This window comes from Schistosoma haematobium, chromosome 1, assembly GCF_000699445.3.
Source record: "Schistosoma haematobium chromosome 1, whole genome shotgun sequence".
Classification (NCBI taxonomy): Eukaryota; Metazoa; Platyhelminthes; class Trematoda; order Strigeidida; family Schistosomatidae; genus Schistosoma; species Schistosoma haematobium.
Genome location: NC_067196.1, coordinates 36,139,695 through 36,158,806, shown reverse-complemented (window position 1 = coordinate 36,158,806; position 19,112 = coordinate 36,139,695). Strand labels below are relative to the sequence as shown.

At 35.7% G+C, this 19,112-nt stretch overlaps 1 protein-coding gene across 1 annotated transcript; it reads left to right on the top strand.

The window, feature by feature from the left end:
• Positions 1-465: 465 nt before the first annotated feature.
• On the top strand, positions 466-18,861 carry U2SURP (U2 snRNP-associated SURP domain-containing protein; the record flags this gene model as incomplete). The annotated part of the gene is made up of 21 exons (XM_051217216.1): positions 466-597; positions 633-741; positions 781-902; positions 936-1,009; positions 1,050-1,270; positions 1,305-1,375; positions 1,411-1,576; positions 2,678-2,970; positions 5,153-5,196; positions 5,246-5,350; positions 5,398-5,464; positions 7,176-7,363; positions 8,351-8,761; positions 9,200-9,287; positions 9,330-9,431; positions 10,085-10,293; positions 11,739-12,098; positions 12,942-13,239; positions 13,811-14,338; positions 14,829-16,474; positions 16,507-18,861. Coding segments are annotated over 20 exons (3,729 nt in total), but the record flags the coding sequence as incomplete, so codon positions are not given.
• Between the last annotated feature and the right edge of the window lie 251 nt (positions 18,862-19,112).

Genomic DNA, 19,112 nt, shown 5'->3' with positions numbered 1-19,112 from the left:
CTGGAAATTTGAATGCCCTACATCACGGTTAATAAAGTGTTTAGCTCTTCTATTAAACAAGCTGTTGAGTAGCGCTATCCAGTGTTAAGGTTTTTTGATAAGCTTAAACTTAGTTCGAATAATAACCTAAGGGGTAACACCTAGAAACTGGAGACACAACATAGCAAAACGGAATGTAGACATAACTTCTACTCCTTAAGAGTTGTCAAATGCTGGAATTCGCTGCCGGCTGAGCTAGTCCAAGCGACTTCTCAGGAGTCCTTTATGAGGCGACTTGATCTATTCTTAAGGACTAAGGATAGTATCACACAGTGACTTACTAATTTCTTTTCCTCTTTTATTGCTAACATACCTAGGTTCCTGCCTGGAGGATTTGGTGATCTCCTGCTACTAGACACGGAAGCCTGTTAAGCGAAAGCTTCTTCTATTCCGTCCACAACCATTTGAACCATTTGAACGTTTTAGTTCACTTGCGATATTCATGGCGCCATCTGTGAAAGAATGAAGTCCAACGAGAAATCTGGTGGACACAGTTATAGTCTGGTCAAATCTAGTAGATCATCTTCAAAGAGGAATGATTTTGATCAGAAGAAGAGGGTTAGTCTACTGACGGTTAATTTCTCAAATCTCAGAAAGAGGAAGAGCATACACAGCAAGTGTTTGAGGAGTTTGTCGCCACTTTTGAGGAGCCTTCTAAATCCCGAGCGTGGGTTAAGGGTGGTGTCGTCAATCCGTCTTCAGGTATATAAGTTTGATTGTTGATAATAACAGCTGCTATAGGTTCCTCAGAGGATACGAAGGGGACTGGCCGCATATACAGACCTGTCTCGAAGTTGGATTCTAAATTAAATAAAACTGAGGAACAGAATAAAGCAGATTTCAAGAAATCCACTGAAAAGCCTGTAAGGAAGTATCCACCTTATTCTTGTTTGTAGCCAGCTCTCGGCAAGCGCAAGGGACAAGAACAAAAGAAATCTAAACTAGAACAGTTCAAAGAGGAGCTCAAATTGTATGTTCATGTGACAATCCTCTAACTTGACCACAACTAGGATTCAGCAACAGAGAGAGCAAAGACATGCATTAAGACAAGGCAGAAATCAACTCTCTACACAGTCTGATCTAGATCTTTCCGATGTTGGTATGCGTAATCGGGAATATCGGAGGGGTTCTTCCAATAATCAGGGTGGAGATTCAGGCATGGGTTTTCACAACACAGTGTCGACACCACCGAGCTTTTATTCTAAACGCAGCCAAAATGATCGTCATGATGGTAGTTTCCACTTCCGATAGTTAACCTTATTTAGTTGATTACCCATATGATTACGATGGTGATAGAACAACGACAAATCTTTTTCTTGGGAATCTAAACCCTAAAGTATTTCAGTTTTATTCAGTACATCACATATTCAGATGACAGAGCAACAGTTGTGTGAGGCTTTCGGTCGTTATGGTCCTCTTGCAAGTGTCAAAATAATGTGGCCTAGGACAGAAGAAGAACGTTCAAGAGGAAGAAACTGTGGATTTGTTGCTTTCATGAATAGAAAAGATGGCGAACGAGCCCTCGACAACATTAGAGGTATGTTTATCTTGCTCTTAATTTTAGTTTAAACGTGATTTGCACTAGTTCACCACTCTCTTAATATCTGTCAAAGCACGCGTCTCCATTTAAAAAGAGACCCTAAGTTTGATTTATGCATTTTAAGCGGTGAACTTTCAGTGTTGGGTTCAAACTAGTATTACAATATAATTTACGTGTTAAGTTTATTCTCAGTTCACTTCTTAAGATACTAATTATCTTTCATCATAGGTGTAAAGATTTGCAACAAGCCGTGCCTTAGTTATACCTAACATGGGGTCTCATACAGCTTTGCATCTACTCATCTTGGTAGTAGGCAAGAAAACCAGTCCTTGAGTAGGTAAAGGCCGTGTATCTTTAAAATGCATCTGTTCTCAAGAAAGTAGATATGCAACATTCAGACTGTGTGCTTTATGGTTATATTATGTATTCTAACAGTTAACGTTGAGTGGGCTCACGTGAATATATGATTCGTGTGTCGTGTATTTGGTTCCTCTTTATACCAATGTTTGTGTTTTAATAAAATTAACTATTTTCATCTCCAAAGAACTGTAAATCCTGTGGAGATGTCGTCCTAGTAACGCTGATCTATCGACATTGGCAGAGAAAATTGAAGGTCAGTATTTAATCGATCCGTTTTAGGTCCTAGTTTCTGTGCTTTAAGCACTTTTTGTCCGTGAAAGTCGTTTAGTGTAGTTTTTGTCTTCTAATATCGGTAGTAGAAATCGAACGTCAGTCAGTTTGTGAAATTGTACTGGAGAACGAAGTTTCGTTTGGTTATCACTTGTTGTCTTATCCTGGTTATCATATAATCAGGTGTGACAAATTCATTCTAGGGATACTTCGCTTTCCTCTATTCTACATGCGCAGTAAAAGAGGATGAAGTCTATTCATCTTATAGAAAGATCCTTCAGTATTGTTAGGATTATGATTTCTCGTTATCTTACGAAATTTGTCAATATTTTTAGTATGGCGGGTCCCTTAATGTACTACTTTGTTAAACTAATGTTGTAGTATCTTGATTGATTCTGTGTATTTGTTTCCTCAGTTCTTGATTCGTGAACTTATTCATTAATGTAGTGTACATATTTTGTATTACAGGGAAAGAACTTATGGGATTTGAAATGAAACTAGGTTGGGGGAAAAGCGTCCCGATCCCTTTATACCCAGTTTACATTCCTCCGGCATTGCTTGAGTTAGTTAAACCACCTCCTCCAAGTGGACTACCATTCAATGCCCAACCTAGAGAGTGGTTGAAGTCATTTCGCTTGGCGATCAAGGAGCGAGCCAAACTTATAACTGATGGTGCAGACGGTGACAGCGCGCCACCACCCCCAGCTCCAGACCGAAAGCCATACGATATAAATAAAATGTCGAGTGAAGAACTTACTGAAGTTAGTATTTAAAGTTTTTTCCTTCTTGCAAAACTAAGTTTTAAATAGATTATTCACTGGGAAATATACTTCGTACGATGTATACTAAACCGAAAACTCGGTAGTGATCTGTTAATTCTTCATGTGTTTTAGGTTTAGTGACTTGTTGAGTATCGTCGTAGTAAGCTTTCACAGAAATATATTTGAATGACTTGGAGAATTGTGTTTTTCTCATTTTATTTGGTTAGCATTTACTGAACTATTATCAATTAATATACTAAATTGGCTGGGAAAACAGGAGTTCTTTTTGTTATATTGTTGTCCCAATCTGATTCATTATAGCCAGATTGTATTCAATTATCGGTAATCTTATGGAAATTTGATAAGTTGACATGACTTAAGAACTTTTTCAAAGTCTACTTGCGCAAGTATAGTTCTATTAACTAAACGGTTTACTCTCAGTAGTAGTTTCATACTTTGCGTACTGAATCCAGGTGAGCACTTCGAATAAGAACCTGAGTTTCATTGTCAAAACTGTCTAGTTTAGTTTACGATTGCCAATAGCTATGAATTTTAATATTCAGGGACAATTCTGTTTTTTTGGCATGCACAATAACTTATCGTGAGATTCACACTGTATAAGTTGCTCGCTTGGCTTTTGCCAACTTACGTCACCTATGGCGAAGGCGAGATATCCGTCTATCAATACAAGGACGAGTATACTGCGCTGAAGTACGTTGTTTTAATTTACGGCAGCGAAACATGGCCGTTAAGAGTGGAGGATACTCGTAAGTTACTAGTATTTGATCACAGATGTCTTAGAAATATTGCTGGCGTCTGCTGGGATCACCGGGTAAGTAATAGTGAGGTTAGACGCAAGGTATTAGGTAATGATGGCAAATCAGTCTGTGAGGTTGTAAATCTTCATCGACTGAGATGGTTGGGCCACGTGTTACGTATGCCCGAACACCGATTACCACGACGTGCAATGCTAACCGGTGTTGGAGATGGCTGGAAGAAAGTTAGGGACGGCCAAACCAAAACGTGGGATCAGTGCTTGAAGTCACTAACTTCTAGTCTGAGCCACGTTGGTAGATGCAGACTACTTGGTTGTGGTCCGCGTGACAATCGTAACCAATGGTTGGAGACTCTTGGTGACATGGCTCAGAATCGACCACAATGGCATTGGTGTATATACTCTTTGTCCCCCCTTAAATGGTGCGATTAAAATTGCTTTATATCTTTTTTCTACGAACCAATTCTTTCTCCCTGTACTATATCCTTATGTACAATCTTTTATATATTACTACTATTGAAATAACTACTTTATGAATTTGGTGTTCATCTTGTTGTGCTAATGAGGTGTGGCAACTTGGACCGATGCATATATATGTGCACGGTCCTACGTTGTAACTGACTGACAATAAATTGGTTTTCATGCTTTACGAACCCCTTCAATGAAAATCGTGCTCCTAAAACAATACAAGTGACAGTTTTATATATTCCTTATTCCAGACCTGTGGGTTTCATAATATTAAGCTACTATAGCAAACTAATTGTGTTCTCAAATTTTCTGTTTTGGTCTTGGATGAGTGTGAGTTTTTAGGATGATCTCTTATTCATCGTAACTGTATTCATGTATAATTCTGTGAAGTTTTGTACTCATCCATTTCATTTCCACTTGGGGATATTCAAGGATCAGTACGTTATTTAGACAATAATTAGAGATAAGGTAATTGTCGCATCAGTCAGTTTAGTTTTAAAATATTTGAAACTAATTTTTTCACTGGTTTTTATCTACTGAAGCATTTTTACTTGTATAACATGTTTGTCGAGTTAGTTATTTGTTTTTTAGTTTCATTTCCTAATCCATATTTCAAATTCCGTTTAATTCATGGATAGATTTCGCCTTTTGAGAAATTTGGTCTTTTCCTCTCGGTTCTGACTTTGGAACTACTCATTAAGTTGTTCGTCGTTTAGCAGACATTAAGCCTTTTTCTGTGTATAGCAATAAAACAGCTAAAATCTATTGTGAACATATCAGTGGTCTTTAATTGGTGACCAGATGTTGGGTATATTTTGGTGTTTTTTATCTACAATACGTTTTGAGAAAAATTTCGTGCTGTGAACTTTATAAAGTCATATATACTTCTAACATAATCTGAACTTTCGTGTCACTCATACTCTTTCTGTCAATTTAAAGGTTCTCCGTGAAGCGGTGGTTAAGGTCGTTATGCCAAGTGATAGGTAAGTGTTTGTTAGTGGCATTTTTACTTTTCTAATTTTCAAAATTCAGATCCATACTTGCTCTGATTCATCGCATGATTGAATTTGTCGTCCTTGAAGGTCCTCAATTCGAGGCCGCGGTTATGCACCGGGAAGCAAATAATCCTATGTTTAAGTACTGTCGTGTTTAATAATTATACTCTTAACTGATACGTTATTTAGATTCCTTTTTGATTATCAGTCTTCGGATCATGTATACTATCGCTGGAAGTTATGGTCTGTTCTACATGTAAGTTTGCGGTTCGTTTACCTAATATTTGTAGCCATAGTTACGGGCATCATCAGAAAGTACTTTGGAAAAGTTACTTGATGGACATGACTAAATTGTTACACAATCAGTTTATATAAATAATAACATTAATGTGCGTTAAAAATAGGGGATTTCTATTTTATTAACATTGCATATTGCCACACTGTTAGGTAAACTAGTACGATACGAGAGATGCAGGTTCTTGAGAATCAAACTTTACCAGCGAATATCAGTTAATTTATCGTAAATAACAAAATAGTTTTTAAACTAAATCTTCCCATGACCGTCGAGTTCTCGTGGTGATTAAACGTCCAGCTAATGACCTAATTCTCAGTTGCTGTGATCTAGGAAATAAGTGCACGGTTTGATAAATTTAGATTTATTCTCATTGATATTATTCTTCATTTTTGTAAATGTAATACACTATCTGCATGAAGCTCTGTCAGCACTACTGCCAGTCAATTGTTTCCTAAAGTACCGTGAAGTTATGATGTTATTTAGATTTTAGATCTTGTTTTTAAATAAAGCTGTAGTTGAACTGATTTTAACCATAATCATCAGCTTTAGCATTTATCTGTAAACATTTGTTCAACTAACACTAAAATACTGTCTAAGTAATACAAACAAGAAGCTTTCCTTAGTGTTTGTTGTGTAACCTCTTCCTTATCGTTTGTTTCATTCTTTATTCTTCAACTTCGTAATTTTTCTGTATGTTGTCTCTTAGTGTTTATATCCTACACCACACGTGTTTCGAATCACAGTTTCAAGAGTAATTATTATACCAAACACTTCTGGATAAATGTAAAGCTATTAGTCGAATCCACGGCAAATAATTTATTTCAGTGACTATGTCCAATATTCTTAGGGTGAAGTAAGTTAAACTGTTGTGTAGTACACTAAGCTTTTTGTAGGTCGTCAGATGTTACCAGTAGCGCATTTTGTCAAACGTCAAACAAGTTTTATCTTCTGGCTGAGATAAAAGTAAATTACATACGTTAGTTTATCTTATCGAGAATATTTTTTGAATCATGCTACAGAATCAAGTGCTTGCATTTATATAGGCATGAATTTGAAACATTGGCTATAGGATAGATGGATGCTCCAATCTATATCCAATATTGCACACAAAGTATTAAGCGAAGATTGATCTCTGTAAACTATCCCATGAAAAGGCAAATATCATATAAGTTTGTAATACAGTTAATAAAGTGGTCAAATCGGAGTAATAATTGCACATTGGTAACTAAAAGAAAACGGAAGTGTGGGGTTTTCAGTTTGACAAAGCTTAGGGAAAATTGAACGCAAATAAACAACAGTTCAGATTGTGTCAGCAGAATTTTTGAAGTAACATGTATACCTTGAAATCCTCGTTTATCAGTACTACAGTTTTATCAAAAACTATCAGCTTGATGAGCATAGTTTGAAATATTTCCTTTCAAATTCAATGTGATCAGTAGTGCCTTTTGTTATTCACTGATACTAATTCACCTGATACAGTGTGTATATTTGAGTTTTTTTTATTTGTTTTTTGAGTTACACTCATAATCTATATTCTGTGTCGATAAACCTGTATGACATTGACGGTATCTTCATTAAACTTTTTCTAAGTCGTGATTTTATAACTTTGGTATCTCATTACTATTTTTCACAATTCGAATTTACTATTTTGTCTATATGTTTGTTATGTAAGGGCGAAAGTGTAACCAAATGGCGTACAGAAGAATTTCGAATGTTTGAAGGTGGTCCGCTTTGGCGTCCCCCTCCTGTTAATTTATTCTCTGGTGGCATGCCAGAAGACCTTGTTGAAGAAGATGATTATCCTTACGCCCCAGGATATGTTCCGCCGCCTTCTGGAAGAAGACGTGAATCTGAAGACTTGTGAGTGTAAATAGCTGTCTCGGCTTAGTTCATCCCACCATTAACTCGCAATATTTTTATCTTCATATTATAAATTTGCTTCTTTATTTAAATTTGCTAGTTTTACCATTACTGTTTAAAATTCTGTATTTTAAAGTCTTAATTGTTATTTAGCCTAATATTTTTCCGTAGTTCCTCTCAAAGCATATTATGGAAACTGAATACTCAATAAACTCATGTATATTTCTTACAAGTTTTCACCATAGTTAAAATGTGAGTAGTTTATTCAGACACTGGTTTCGTTATTCAGTTACACTAGTTTTCTTGTCCATTAAAATGTAGTATAAAGTGGAGATATTACATTTCCTTTCAAACATATGAATTGTATTGTCTGTTCTAAAAATTGCATTCATCACTCATTAGTTAATCACTGTTAAGATGTTTTAGCCTTTGTTCAAGGCGTTTTAAGGTTTTGGTTATCATAAAAGTCTATTTCGTGATCATTTGGGAGTTAACGATCCGAAAGTCTTATTGTGGTCCATAAACTCATGGATGCATATCCCTGATGTCTACCAGTGATACTAACTTCTACCAGGAGAAGACGTTTTTCAAGGTAGGATAATTAACGTTTAACAGTCTACAATTTTTTAACAGAAGTAATTTGAATACTCTAGAATATTTTTAAAAGTTATTTTGGTTAAAAGGTGGCTCAGTCATTGAATTGTGTATTTACATGTTCACACCTCTGCTTTCGGTCTGGGTAACAGGCTAATATCGATGATTGTTCATAAGTGTCACCCAAAGCTCGTTACACAAATCCCTACTCCTTCACTGACTCACATTTATTTCAAACTTTTCATGGTAATTACGATGATAAAATTGACCAAATTCCTGTATACTTTAAGAGTTTCACTGTTAATTTTTCTTACACTAAGATTAAAAGTAATCTTGTTTAGTATTCTGAGTATTTGAATTTGGAAAATTCCTTTGTCAATCCTATTATTGCAGGCAAGAAGAAATTCGTTTAGAAGCTGCTGCCGCTTCTCGTCGTTGTGGTTTAACAGAGGCACAACGAGGTCGGTTTACTCAAATGCTGGAGGATCTTGAACCCTGTCGCATTAAAATAGGTGAGGTTATGGTGTGGTGTTTGGAACACGCGGATTCTGCCTCCGATATCGCCTTGTGTATAGTTGATTCAGTTGCTCCAAATTCGAATTTCATTTCAAATTATTTGGATAAAGAAACAAATTCAGCCGATGAAAATCCTATCTCAGACTTGAAATCCGACCAGGATTCTACAGAGCATGAAAAATCTCAATCTATAAGCATAAATAAATTGGTCGCTCGTTTGTTCTTGGCTTCTGATATACTATATAATTCGTCAGCTAAAGTTCCAAACGCTTCTTTCTTTCGAAAGTGGTGCGTTCATATAACTGGTAACACGTGTTTATTTATTTACTTATATATTAGGAAATATATATAAGTAGGTTGTTGCTTGGAAATAATAACTTATTGAGAATTTATCTTACACATTTCATAATTTGTTTTCTTCCAAGTATTTTCAATGATTGATCTTCATCGTGTCAATCTTAGTCGAATCACTTTTAAAAGTAACTTATACTGAATAGCTTTTCCAAAGCTTTTCAAATCCTGTGCTTATAATAATGTTTTTAGTTTGACTCTTTCAATCAATAGCGTGACTTGAGTTTACGTATATATATATTTATTTGTGTAAATTTACATATTCATCTGTTCTCTCTTCAGTAATGTGATCTTTCACTTTTAGTAGTAATATAAATATGACTATGACTGCATTGAGTTGCATAATCAATTTCATTTTATTATTTCTGTATCTAGTTTTGAAACTTGCTTACCAGATATGTTCAAAAACCTGAATTTACATTATAAAAATGTAGAGGGAAAACTTAAAGCTGAACAATTGAAGGTAACTTATATGTTTCACATATTACATACATCATAACTATAGCAAAAAGTCATGCTTTGTTTCCGTGCGTGGGAAGATTGGGCCGTATATCCAAATGAATTCCTCATCAAGTTGCAGAATATATTCTTGGGGCTGGTGTCGGAGGTGAGTTTTGTTTGACATATGACATCGTCTTCATCAATGTTTGGTTCTAGTTTGATGCACTTCTGTAACCAATTACAGATTTGTATATTTGAATTCGGGACCCTTTTTGGTGTAGTTGTCAACTTCTAAGCTACATATTTTTATTTCCAATTTTTAAACTTCAATATGTTACACTGTAGTTCCCAATTAATGTTCGAAATCTTTATACGCAGCGACTCATAATGTCGGTTTAAAATCGTTTCGACCTCAGTATTTATATTCATCAGTAAAAAGTCTATGCCAGAATTTAAATAACTATCCAGATCTAAAAATAGCTATTTTGAAAAAGAATTACTGCTTTCTGTTAAGAACATCGACATGAATATTTTTTGTCATTTTTAAGAATAAAGTGTACGGAAATATCATTCACAACAACTACTCTACGATGGTGTGTATTTGAGATTATATGACTGAAGGCAAGCCTATTGAAAACTAGTGTTGTGGGTGAAAATCTATAATACAATCATAATATGGCTTGCAGCAACTGTGTTATCAGTAGTTTATTGTTCCATTCGTTTCAAAAATTACAGATTTCATGATCTGAGATAATTTATTAGATTACCCTTATATTTTACATAGACTAAGTTCTTTTTAAATCCATTGATTCATTTTAGGCTGTTGACTATGAAGCCGACCTGTCGGGTATTCCATTAAATTTGATTGAAGATGAGCAAAATCAAGATTTGTCAAAAAAAATAGGATTTTTAAATCCGGATGTCGAGGTTCTAGAAAGCCAACCATTAGTTCAATATGATGGAGATCCCTTGGATGTTGATGGTAGTCCTTTAGATAATGAAGATGATCGGTCTCCTTCACCAGTTCGGTATGCCACTAAAGATTGTTATGCTTTTTACTACCCTTTCCTCTCCCAATTTTGGTCGACTATCTTCACAATAAATTGTGTATACAGGCTTGAAACATATGAATTGTTAAACTGATCAGATTACAATTTGTTAGGTTATTAAAATACAAACTTCTGGTCCCCATTTTTGCGTTTCTTAATTAGGATACTAAAAGTCAGTGGTCGCATTGTTCAAAACATCACTGAGACACAAACTTATTTACTCTTCATCTTTTAACTCTTCGACATTTTATTCGGCGAGAGTATAATTAATGAACAACCTTTGGGCAATGACCTTCAGGATGTCCACTTACTTATTACAGTTAAATGAGTCTTATAAATTAGTGTTAAGAATTGGGATTTGGATTCACAGCTGATGTTAGGTATGCTGAGGAATATACCAATCATTATCATGTTAAGTCTAATGATGTCCTTGGACTCTAAATGGGCATTCCCTATTGGCCATTATTTATTTCACTCGTTAAATATTGTACAGATGTTGTTTTCTATTTTTATGGTACGATGTGGTCTGTTTGGTTGGTATATAAACAGAGTATGTTTGAAATATAACGATTCATATCTCAGAGGCTGTGACTTGCATTCTGGACTCAACTGGCTGGGCTAGACAGGGAAGCGGGACCAATCAGGGCACTAGATCGTTCACTACGTGTTTTCCGTGTCACTGTTATCGATCGATAAAACGCTGCGCATCTAACCTGCAATCCACCCGTTACAACAGCTGGGCTTTGGGTTTAACAATTAGAGTTAGTGTTCTCATCACGATCTAACGTCAGCTATAATGCTAAAATGCTATTTAGCCATATATATGAATTCCGCGCCAAAATCCAAGACCCACTATCTTAAATCTGATTGAATCTCCCGTAAACCTTCGTCTCGCCGTTTTCTCTTTTCGATTCGTATTATTTTTGCTTCGACGTTTTCGTAGGTTTTCTTTTTATTTACTCTTTTGACTTTCTGAACCGATGCAGTTTTGTGCGAGATTCTCCGCTTGTGTTTCTATCAGTTTAAAAACCCAGCGTGATAACTACTTCGTATTGGTTCTTGTGGTTTTTGAAATATATGAGTTATAGTACTCTTATATCATTCACTTACTGTTTATTGCCTGAATTCATCTATTTTTGGTGAGTATATATATTACGACTAGTGGAATATTTCATTTTGAACTCAAACAATAAGTATTTATCGTTTGTTTCGAATCTGACCACAAAGCAACCTTACTATTTTTTCTCCACTGCCTTGTGGGTCAGACCTTTAGATCGAACGCTCCGGGTGTGCCCCCCTAGGAAAACCACCTCTTTCAATCATTAAATCTATTTCGTTTATATGAATACATTAGGGCAATCTAACATTTTGATCAATCTAGTTTTAATTCTGTATAAATAAGGATTTGTTGAATCCTTCTATAGACCTAAGAATTCTCAGCTCAGTGCAACTACAACGGAGGATGAAGTAAAACCATCTGGGGATACTTCTAATCGTTTATTTGTTCCAAGCAAATGGGAAACTGTTGAAGCTACTGAACCAGAGGCATTAACAGTCGCAAGTATATGGGAATCCACCTCTGTTTTAGATACGAAAAAAGACCAAACTATCTCCAAGTCCAGTGACAACATGCAGAATACTCCTAGTCACCTTCAAAACCAGCCGAATGGTTTAAATAAGGGGGCGTTTCTTCCTTCTGAAGTTGTTAATGGAATCCCACTTGATACAAGTCGATGGAGTAACAATGCTTCAACAAATAAAGTAGACGATGATGTAGACGGAGAGTAAGTGATACTTTTTCATACATTTTTAAATTATAGCTAGATTTCAAGTCTACAATCCCTGTTACTAATATTTTTAGCCTAATGGGAAATGTTTAACATACTCAGTGTGTATGTTTTAGACCAATGGTCTGTCATTTTGTGATTCTAAGATGAGCTGCAAAGTTCAAAATATTAGTTTTCCCTGTCATATCAACAAACAATTTAACTAATAACTTAATATCAGGGATTTTTGAACATAGGTTTGATTATGACTGATTGAACATAAAGCAATAATTAAGTTGAAATAACTGTACAAATATTTGGTACGTTATTGAAGATAAGGTAGATAATGAAGGGGTTCAAATCTGGCGTTCCACCTTTTCGTATAATTTCTTACGAAATTATGGACTATTAAATTCGTTTAAAAGTACTAAGTGAAATCTTATCATAAATAATTATTAGTCAGCCTTGCTGCATGGTCTTAAATTTAATAACCTAGTTGCACTAAACTCGTTGCTAAATTTTAGTTTTTAGTCGGTATTTATTTGATTCTCTGAACAGTGTTACACTAAGTTTCAGTGGCCCAGCAACTTTTCCTATGTAGATCGTGACTTCAAAGCTTCCTTTACCAGCACAATTTTTGGAAACTAAATATCAGTCATCTCTCGCAGTGGGTGATTTTCATACGTATGTATATTTCATTTATTACTTCATAATTTTTAATTTTATGTTTATTGCTAGAACCTTTTAGTAGTACTTTTGCAAATGCGAATTAGTTTCTTGGGAAATAAGTTGGCACGTTATTTTCTTTTAAATCTGGCTCTTTTAGTGATAGAAATTTTTTGTTTACGTATTTTGTTTTAGACCATTACCCATTTTAGGAGGACTTGTGGCTTATGATGACGAAGATGCTGCCAGTCCAGGTGCGAGCGAATCTAGTCTTTCACCTGTACCAGTTTCTCAAATTCCTTGTCCCACTCCCGTAACTTCCGCGACTTCTCACGTTTCTTCAACACCTAGTAGTACTTCGACAACGACACCTGTTTCTGAAGAGCGTCGCGCTATCTTAAGAGAAGTAGAACTCAAGGTATTAAAGTATCAAGATGAGTTGGAGGCAAGTCGTAAAGGAGATAAAACAATTACGGATGAAGCTATAAACAAGGTAAATAAAGAGTGGTTTCTGTCGGTACACATTTGTCTTTATGCTTCACAGTATTTTTTTTATCTACCGTAAACAGTAAGTAATCATACTTAGACTAAAGACTTTCTTATATTTTCTGTCATTTCCGATATCATTTGAACACGTTCAGACATCATAATAACCTTTGATACATAAGATTTGTTAGGAACTTTTAATTAAGCAATAGTATGCCATGAAATATTTTTCTCAACACTGACTTGAAGTCCCTTGGTTTTGTAATCTTTATATATTACCTGTAATTCCATAGAAGGTTTAAGATCAGCGTTCGTTTGTAAACATTTATGTTGTAACTATTTCGGGGAACGTACTTTCATCTCTGTTTACTAACTAAATGAAGTCTCATTCTCAGACCATTTATTCACACGCTTTCAGAGTTATTTGCAGCCGAAAGTCAATTTAATCACGTTGGTTTGTATGAGATTCACACTGTACTACGTAGTTTTTTGTGCTTGTTATCCACTAGTGACTTCTCATTTTTTCCACTATTAATTAAAGCAGTGATTCTTATTTAAATTATTTTATTTTATTGCAGCAAATTCAACGTTACAGAGAACGCCTTTTAGAAAGCCTTGTAGAAAATGAACATTCTGTACATAAAAAAGGACATAAATCTGTTCATCGTAACAAATCCAAACCATCCAAAAGTGTTAAGGAGAAAAGTGGTCTGACACCTCATCAATCGAAATATCAGTCGCGAGGTCGTGATATGTCATCTTCCCCTACACGAAGGAATTCAAGGGATCGTTCACCTCCGCGTTCATTCCGTGATCGTGATCGCCCTCGCCGACGTCATGCTTCTCCTTCTGGGAGCCTGGGTCCTGGAGACTGGAGTACTTATAATAGCCCTTCTATGCGAATGGACTCACGAAACTCCAGCGAACGTCGGAGGACATCTGCTTCCGCTTGGGAGCCTGACTCGACAGAAGATGAAATTAACTACTCAACACATTTAGAAGATGTGGAAGAAGGAGAAGCCACTGAGGATGATGACGCGGCGGCATTTACTTCAAATCAGTCCCATTCCATTACTCCGAAGAAAAAACATGTTCCACACAAATCGGTTAGCAGAACTTTAATTGGGTTACCTTAACTATTGTATGATTATCAACTTTTTCATATTGTCCTCACATGCAATGTTTATTAAAAATTTGAGTTCCCGTAGTTATTCGATACTATTCAAATAAGCTGAATATTTTGTGAATATCTGGCCTTGATATTGTGAGCACTTTAATATGTGTTTATATTTATCGGTTTTACTGAGGTAGATAGGCACACAATGCATTAAGGTATGAAATCTCAATAGTCCTGACATTCTGTTGTAATATAGTTTGGATAAGAAGCCCATAAAAACACCGTACGACTAAATATGATTATATCTAAGTTACAGCAGCAAAATTTTATCTTTTCTAGCATTAAACCTTGATAAAGTAAAGGCAGAATCGCTAAATGCCTGACTATCTTTCATTTGGAGGTGGATGGTTAGCTATATTTTTAACTATGCTAACAAACTTTTGGTCTGTCATTATTTCTGACTTGTTTATCTTTTACAGAATCGCAAACGACACCGTTCACGAAGTCCGGACCCAGTAGCAGCCCATAATCGACATTCGCATCGTTCTCGGACTCCGTCACCATCCAGAAAAAAGGTACATTCGTCAGACTCAGCCTCCAGAAGCTTAAAGCGGAAATAACATATTTCTCATTGCTTTGCACAGACGGTGTTTCAACTTACACCTTTGTACAGTTTCTAATTTTCTCTTAATTTTGTTTGTATGTCTAGGTCCGATGATAATGTAGTAATACCTCTATCTTCAAAACTGAATAAATTATCAGCAACTTCACAGTTTTTAAATCTTTTACGACGAAGCTACGTCGATCATAACTAGAATAAAACATTTAAGTCTTCATAGTTATTTGACGTGCTAAAACGTATAAGACAAGTCGTTTCTTGTAGAATTCATTTTCTTTACTGCTGTGTGAAAATAGTGACAGATATCTCATTCTTTTCGAAGCTAAAGATAATCGTGAATTATTAATCACTCAACGCCACCGACATGTTTGCCCTTCAAAATATACTTATGAGATTTGTATAGATGATGCTTTCACATAGCATTGAATATATATCATTCAATTAAGATTTTAATCTAATACCGTACTTTACTGCGTTGCAGCTGTCTTTTTCGCTGTGTAAAGACACACGGGTATTCTGTTTGGATGAAGCAGCTGTTGTCAAATGTTAGATTTCTCCGGTTTTTGTTGACCACCTCTCAAAACATGCAGTTCGTTTTCAGCTAATGTAAAATGCTTTTATTCAGTAGATGATAATTTGTCGGTTATCCTTTCACTTAGAAACTTGATTTCTATCAGCAGGCTTTTTCTCGAATTCGTCTTTGGATTGCTACGTTATCAGTCATATATATCTTCGGTTGATTCGATTTTCGGTGGGGTTAATTGTATTAAAGATCGATGTATATTATGGAGTAGGATATTCCGACGATAAGTTTGTAGGCGAGTTTTCACAAATATTGTGCCTACAATGACTTTATTTGTAAGAACAGTCTTAATCGTAAGTTCCATCGACTGCTTAAAGTATTGAAATCGCTGGCGAACTGACTGACTGGTGAAATTCAAAATTAATGTTTCCCTCTGAATGAATCATGATATTGGTAACAGTGAAGCTCTATTAGTTATTCTGATGAGACTGTAATTGATGGACTAGCCAAACAGAAGGGTTTGGGCGATCTTAAGGTCACGGTGATTATTTCAGTGCCTGATTTTAAAGGGCGGCTGCAATAAATGCGATTACTAAAAAGTTCCTTTATTTATCATCTCGGTAGTCAAATGACTCTTCGACCTTGTGCAGACTGTCGTGATGTTGTATTTCGATGTAATATATGTTGGAGGCAAGTCTGCTAGAAAAAGAAATTTTTTCGCTCGATCCCGATTGAAACTAAGACAGATTATGATAGCTGTTGCAAACTGAATAACAAAAGCACCAGTAACACGCTGCAACCTTTGCAGATGATACCGAAGCTTCGGCAGTTCAATGGTCTGAGTATTGTCGAGATATATTTGCAATGAAAAGTGACAAGCTTGCATGGATCGTTCGAAGTTGGCAGAATCGTGGAAATAAACGAAACTGTCGTTAGAATATGCAAATTCAATAGAGGATGAAGTGTTAATGAAGACTGGGTAAGTAGCATTTCCATATACTTAACAGATCCTTAGTATATATGATAGACGATCTCAAAAATGGCACTTCCAGCGCGTTAGAAACCGAAAAGCTACAATATCAAACATACGAGAGTATGTGCAGCCGAGAATCACAATATACACGTATGACTGGAGAGCATGTCGGTGGTTACACAGACTGGGTTACGTGCATCGTGTCGTCGTCCATGAGCGGCATTTTGTAGACACTACCACCAAAGTACACACAAACAATATAGAAGCAATGTTGTCGAGGCTAAAAGAGGTCGACTAGTGTGGGGTTACATGGATGAGATCCTGTATCGCATAAATTACGGTTTCCGAACTGCATAAACTTCCTGACCTTGGAAATTTTCTAAAACATGTTAAAGAATTGTGTTCACTCTAATTTTTTTGGTTTTGTATGATATATTCTTACTCTTTACCGACTGTTTTCTGATTGACTAAAATTCCTCAAGGTCACCTGAGATTCGTTCAAAGTTCGTCCATTAATTATAGCCTCGCCGTTATGCTTCTAATATAGTGACAGAGCTACTGTGCCCTAACTCAATGTAAAACTTTTAACGGGTTTTAAATTAGAATTTCACACAATGTTTGGTTGTAAAAGTTAAGTGTTGTCAATTTTTGCATGTCATACGTATAGGAGTAATTTTTGTGTTTTTCGAACTGTCCCTCTACAGGAAGTACATAATCTTACGGGAGTGCGAAGTATTGTAAGAAAATTTGATCCAGTTAACATTAGCTGGTATAACTAACGGGTTTTACAATGAATTAGAATAGATTATCACTCTGAAATATCTATTAAAGCTTATGCCTGTAATAAAATTTTAAAGCGTTTATGATAAGTTCTGAGTAGTTGTGTATGTAAACGATTACAACCTTACCTTGCTAAGGAAGCGTGGCAAATAATTCTCATGTCAGTCACTTTCCGCACTGGATATGCAGGTTTTACCATTGAGTTGTGTAAACTAAAAATAAATTTGTACTTCATTCTAAGGTGGCTTTTGTTATATCCTAGTGAAGGTTAAATTACGAGTAACCTCCAATAACAATTAATAAACTAATATTGTTATTGTATAACTATGCAATACCTAGATTGTATATATCCATATTCCTCTTTTTATAAGCTTCATTTTGACCTATAGATTATTATTGTACGATTTAAGTTATACTCCCACGTTCGCAACCACTTTTGGTTTGATTTTGTATAAATGTTATTTCCTATTTTATGCTGTGATGCGGTCTGTTTGGCTGGTATATAAACCAAGTATGTCTGAAATAAATGATTCGCATAGTGGAAGCTGTTATTGGTGTTCTGGACTCAACTGGATGGGCTAAGCGAGCAACGGACCAATAAGTACGCTAGGCTGGTCAGACCAGTCAAACGTCATTGGTTTAAAACAGTACAAGAGTGAATAAATCGTATTTCGATTGGCGAATCGATTACGTGGTAACTAGTCGACCATAAAGTCACAACAGCTTTTTGTACAATTGAAAGTTTCATTCTTTAAGACAATGTTACAGATACTTTCCTTGGAGTTATTTTGTACAAACTTGGATTCAACTTCTGCATTGTCAACCCTTCATTTTTCCGCTTGAAATGTCATTAACTTCGTTGTACCGTTTGTTCACCCTTTTCCCATGAACACTAAAATTATTTACACCATTTTATGCATTTAATGGATCTCAATCAGCAACTCTTTTCCTGTTATCGGGGACTTTACAAGTAGAAGTCATCTATTGAACCTGTCAGTTTAGTTAATTCGAAGTCATTTTTTATTGTTGATTAACGGGTGTCTTTTTATCTTAGCTTTAAAATGTAAGTTGCTATTTAGATGAGAGTTTGAACTGGAGGATTATGTTCAGTCAACTAAGACTGAAAGAGCTGTGTTACCTACGTCCCTCACATTCGACATAATTTTTGTTTATATTCGTGTGACTAAATAGACCTACTCATATCATTACGTTATTATCAAATGACTGGTTGTGATGGGTTGAAGTACTAAATTTTCAATTACTTATTTGCAAATTTGGTCTCCACAGGATTTACGTTGAAAATCTATGTAGTGTTTTGTTCCCCTCTGTTTTCATTGATGATGCTAACAAAATATAAATCCTCGTTAACTTCGTTTGTATCTTAACTAATTGAATAAGTCGAATGCAAGTGTTTTAGAAATCTAGATTTCAAGAATTCTCTTAGGCGAACAGACGGACAAAGATGAAGTGAGGTAATGCGCTACCTGCACATTTAAAATATTACTTGTTACATACGTATTTATATTTAAAATTAGATAATGAACACCGTAAGCAAGGAGGCATTATATTAAAGTGCATAGGCAAGTTACATACACGTTTGATTTTTAGCGATTATATTTACGTAAGTGACGAAACACTTGTCCATACCAGCATGATGTTCTTAATGGCCAGGCTTGCTCAGACCAAGACATAAAATGAAGTGTGAATTTTTGCTAAATGTACGAATAAGTTAGTGAGATACATAACCCCAAATGCCCTGGAACGGCCGAGAGTGGGGAGAGTCAGCTCACCCTCTCGAAATGCTTCCAAGTGGCCACTTGCATACAACCACTGCCAGGGACGTGCTACTCACTGCCTTCTCGTGGCGA